The 4,980-nt window shown below is 41.1% G+C and overlaps 1 protein-coding gene across 1 annotated transcript in view; it reads left to right on the plus strand.

Moving 5' to 3' along the window:
- LOC119735233 (lysosomal acid lipase/cholesteryl ester hydrolase-like) overlaps window positions 1-1,252 on the plus strand; it is a 153,329-nt gene extending 152,077 nt beyond the window's left edge. The window contains exon 7 of the mRNA XM_038208939.1: window positions 748-1,252. Within this exon, the coding sequence (XP_038064867.1) occupies window positions 748-1,252 (505 nt within the window). The remainder of the gene's footprint in view (window positions 1-747) is intronic.
- Window positions 1,253-4,980: the final 3,728 nt, after the last annotated feature.

Genomic DNA, 4,980 nt, shown 5'->3' on the forward strand with positions numbered 1-4,980 from the left:
ATTACAAGTTCAACATTCACTACTTCTATCTGCCTAAAATCATCCACCAATTGGTCTCATCTTGAACTTCGTCTTCCTCTTTGTCATAGTTCGAGTGAAGTCTATGCGGACAATCGTCAGTGTGTACTTGTCCAATCTGGCAGTTGCTGACTCCATGTTCCTCCTTACTGCATTGATCACGTCATCAATACCTGTGGAGTTTGAAAGCCAAAAACTGAAAGATATTATTTTCTTGTCATTGAACCTTACACCGGGTTTGCTTCTTACTGTTTTGTCACGGCCATAGCAGTGGAAAGATTCTCAGCTGTTCATCACCCTATAACTTTCAGGGCATCAGCCAGTAAAACTCCGAGCTGCTAAAATATCTACGGCCCTGTGGGTTCTATCCGTCGTTTTGGGAGTTTTCCCACAAATTGTAGAGTACAATGTTAAGTCAGGATCTCTTTTCCTCAAAATTCATCTGATTTTGAGACTTATAATTTATGTGTTTAATGTCACAGTCACTCTGTGTATGTACATTTACATTGTGATCAAGCTATGCCGTCAAACTCCTGCTTCGCAGCAAAATTCACAGCCAGTTGGCAAGGTTGCTCGCATGCTGGTCATTAACACTGCTGTGTTTTTTGCATTTATGTATTACGTATAACTGGATTATTTGGACTGTAAAATTGTTGTACTCTAACGAAAGCGCAAATGTAGGCCTACTTAAAATATTTGTCAGTGCAAACATCTTGAACTTATCAACAGTTCAATCAATTCCCTGATCTACAGCGCTACCAACTCGGCCTATCGAAGTGCTATAGCAGAAGCATTCTCCTTTCTGAACCTTGCTCACCACTGCAAAAGCCAAACAGAGCAAGTGTCACGGAAAGCAAGGGAGCAGAAAGAGTCGCTTGCTATCGGACCAAATGAAGCTGCCGCAGATGCAGCAAAGGAGCAGATAGAACTATCTGCTATTGGGCCAAAGGATGCGAGTCAACAACTCGTACATGTGCAGATAGAACTGTCTCCAATTGGGCAAAGGAATGCACCTCAAGATGTAGCGCAGGACCAAACTTGCCCAAAGGATGCAGCTCAAGAACTTGTACATGTGCAGATAGAAGTGTCTCCAATCAGGCCAAATGATGCGGCACAAAACCTAGTGCAGGACCAGATTGGGTCGAAAGATGAAGCTCAAGAACTTGAAGGGATAGATTTGTCTGCAATTGAGCCGAAGGATGCAGCTCAAGAACCAGCACAAGATGGATCTTAAGTGTCTGAAATTCGGCAGCGAGATTCAGCTCATGAACTTAGCCATCAGAGCCGAAGAATGCAGCTCAAGAACCAGCTCAAGATGGTACTTAAGTGTCTGAAATTGAGCTGCGAAATTCAGCTCATGACCTTGACCATCAGAGCTGAAGGATGCAGCTCAAGAACCAGCTCAAAATGGTACTTAAGTGTCTGAAATTGGGCAGCGAGATTCAGCTCATGAACTTGACCATCAGAGCTGAAGGATGCAGCTCAAGAACCAGCACAAGATAGAACTTAAGTGTCTGAAATTGGGCAGCGAGATTCAGCTCATGAACTTGACCATCAGAGCCGAAGGATGCAGCTCAAGAACCAGCACAAGATAAAACTTAAGTGTCTGAAATTGGGCAGCGAAATTCAGCTCATAAACTTGACCATCAGAGCTGAAGGATGCAGCTCAAGAACCAGCACAAGATAGAACCTAAGTGGCTGAAATTGGGCAGCGAGATTCAGCTCATGAACTTGACCCTGGGCAGGAAGATCTGTCTGTAATATTGGGCAGAAGGATGGAGCTAAAGGAACCAGAACAAGAGAAGACGGAACTGTCTGCAATAGGGGCAAAGGATGCAAACCAAGAAAGTGCTCATGTACAGATAGAACTGTCTGCAATCGGGCGTAAAGATGCAGGTCAAGAACTTGTACAGTACCAGATATAACTTTCTGCAGTTGGGCAAAAATGATGTAGCTCAATAATTTAATCACAAGAACAAATGGAACTGCCTTCAAATGGGCAAAAGAATTTAGGAGTAGAACTGTTTAGATAGAAGTGTCTGTAATAAGGCTGGCTGAGCGATTAAGCTCAGGAAAATCGTCTTTTATTTAGACTTGGGGCAAAGTCGGTCATTGTTTTGCGTACAGTACCGTTTACTGGCTCCACACACGCAAAATATCACTGCAATGCGCGTAGTCTTGTTTCCAGACCAAATGATGCTGAGTATTGATGTTCAATTACCGACTTGGCGAATACGTTTTCAACTTTGTTCACATTGATCTCTGTATACACAGTATACGGAGATCAATGTTTGTACACAACACATGGGGGTATTTTGAATCGCTAGCGAATTCTATGCGAGCACTCTGATTGGTTCAGATTCAAGCGTGTGTTTTCTCGGCAGCCACAGAAGGTCATTCTCATTACTTCGAGGGTTTGTACTTTGTGTTGTGTAACATTACAAAATTAATTATAGGGCATACACGACTCAAATAAAGCAAGTTTATCACAATGATACATTTTATTTCTTTACACAATTTACCCAAGCTGAGTGTATATGGTCGTTAAAACATACAATGTATGTCCCTGATGTATGTAACGGAATGAATGAGTCCTCATTTGCATCTAGCGGAGCGCCATTGGATTTCACCGCAAAAATGCACTGCATATGTATTGCGCTGCTTGCATATACATGTATGAATATAACGGTGAGAGGACGTAATCGTCAAGTTGTTAGATGTCGCAACCCGGCTGATTACGTGCCAGCCTTATACCAGCCGGGCCTTTAGAGTTCGACTGAATTTTCACGGACAAAATACGACTTTAATGACTTGTCAACAAGTCTATCTTTAATCGGGCGGAATGATGCAAGTGGGGAACTTGTACAGGAACCAGTTCGCCAAGGGGATCTAATGACACCATACACCAGTATGAGGTCATTCAAATGCCATGGACTCTACGAATTGAGATAAATCTTCAAAGAAATATATATCTCTTTATATGAAATATCATGAAGATTTGAGGCTTTGCATGGTGGAGATACTAAATAAGGAAAGGTATGCGGAAACACCATGTGCGAATAATTTCTCAACTAAGAGAATGGTTCTTTATAGCTCGACGTTCCGGTCAGTATGCTCTCCTGAAGACGGTCAGAGCATACTGACCGGAACGTCGAGTTTTATACCTCTGGTTCCTTTCAGAACCATTCTCTTAGTTGAGAAATTATTCGCACATGGTGTTTCCGCAAACCTTTCATTATATGAAATATCTTTTTTTTCCCGCCTACATCTTTTCATATAATTTAAATGTCTAGGTCCTTATACCTTAATTTGCAAGCAATGATGTAGTCTTCACAAGTCCATCACAAGTCACCCATTGGTCCAAGGCCTATGTTGGGTTAATTTAAATGAGTTTTGTCCAAGTACGTGAGTAACAATTGAAGTCCCTCACAAGTCCCCATAAGTCATGTTAGGCCATCAGCTTGGGGTTTTGGTCAGTATCAAATCAGGGCATAAATGATTATAGTGCGCATGCGCAAGGTATACCGCTCCTAGAGTGGTAACAAGCATTTTGATGGACATTTTGAGAAAAAAAAGGTGATAACACCTAAAAAGCTGCCACCGCTGCAATGCTATCACATTTTTTCCAAATCCGGAGGTGTACTTGCCAAAAATTGCTATGATGATTATTCCCCTCATTTGATACTGGTGGCCAAAATTCTGGACCGAGGCATGATGGCCTATGACACAAGCCATGGGAATAAATTCTGACCTCAACATTCTGTTGTTTATCCCCCGTTACTTGTGACTGGACTGTGACTTGGACTCAGAGACTTCTTGTTGACGACCGAAGTTGTATAATGATTTGTTAGGAGATCTGGTTAATGAAATTCCAAACTTTATTCACAACGTAAAAATCAGGATGTCACAAATGTTGTTCGTTGCTATTTCGATGCACCTCTTGAGTCTGTCAGCAAGAAAATGTTAGCCTTCTTGACTATCGACATGATTTTCATTAAATAAAATGAATTTCTGTTTGTATATGTAGACGCACCAGCAACAAAAATGTGAACGTTCTTGTTTAAATTGAATGCTTGTGAGAACCCACATATTAACTTGTGTGAATTGAACAAATAAGATAAGAATCATATCTCTGAAAGTGAGAGTAAATGACAAGGAAAGAAAACTAAGTCACTGTTATGTCAACCACACTGACTCTAAAAATAATCTGAATAACTAGAAAGAATAACGGAAAAGAAGACAACAAGAGTCATGTGCGAGATCAGGCGCAGATCCGGGGGTGGGGGGGGGGTAAAAAAAAACCAGCTCTGTCCCCCCAAAAAAATTATCATACAAATTCCTAAAAAATCAGTCGAAACACCCCCCCCCCCCCCCCCTGTGACACCCCCAAAAATTGTTTACTGGTATAATGTCCGCCTGTTCAAAATACGGTACACCATTTAGTATCGTCGAATTTTTAACAGTGCCCTCTATTGAAATATGGAAATATGTTTCCATAGCGAGGGCCAATAGTAGCCCATCTGGCTTACGAAGAAACACCATTATAAATATGGGGGTATTATTACACGATCATTTTCAAGTTTCCATTTTATTTGGCAGTCCTGTTTTTAAAATTACAGTAAAAAAGCGTATAACATTGTAGATAATATTAGTACTTTTGCAACTGTCTTTGAATAAAAGGAGTAATATTTAAGTAATTATGGAAGTTGAAACTGTTACGAATAATTGTAAATCCCCTTCAAAAAATGAAGTGCGCGCCGACTGTAAACATAAGCTCCTTTTGGCCCATGTGGTTTGTTGTAGTTTAACTAATCACCCTGAAAACGAACTCGTTCGCGGTTTGTGCCCATTTTTAAGGTTACAGAACCGCAATGACAAAATGCCCGATGCACACAATGAGGTTTAGAAATATATTGTTGCATTATCAAGGGGGCCATGCCCCCCCCCCCCCAAAAAAACGAA

Source organism: Patiria miniata, unplaced genomic scaffold (genome assembly GCF_015706575.1).
Source record: "Patiria miniata isolate m_02_andy unplaced genomic scaffold, ASM1570657v1 HiC_scaffold_29, whole genome shotgun sequence".
Lineage (NCBI taxonomy): Eukaryota > Metazoa > Echinodermata > Asteroidea > Valvatida > Asterinidae > Patiria > Patiria miniata.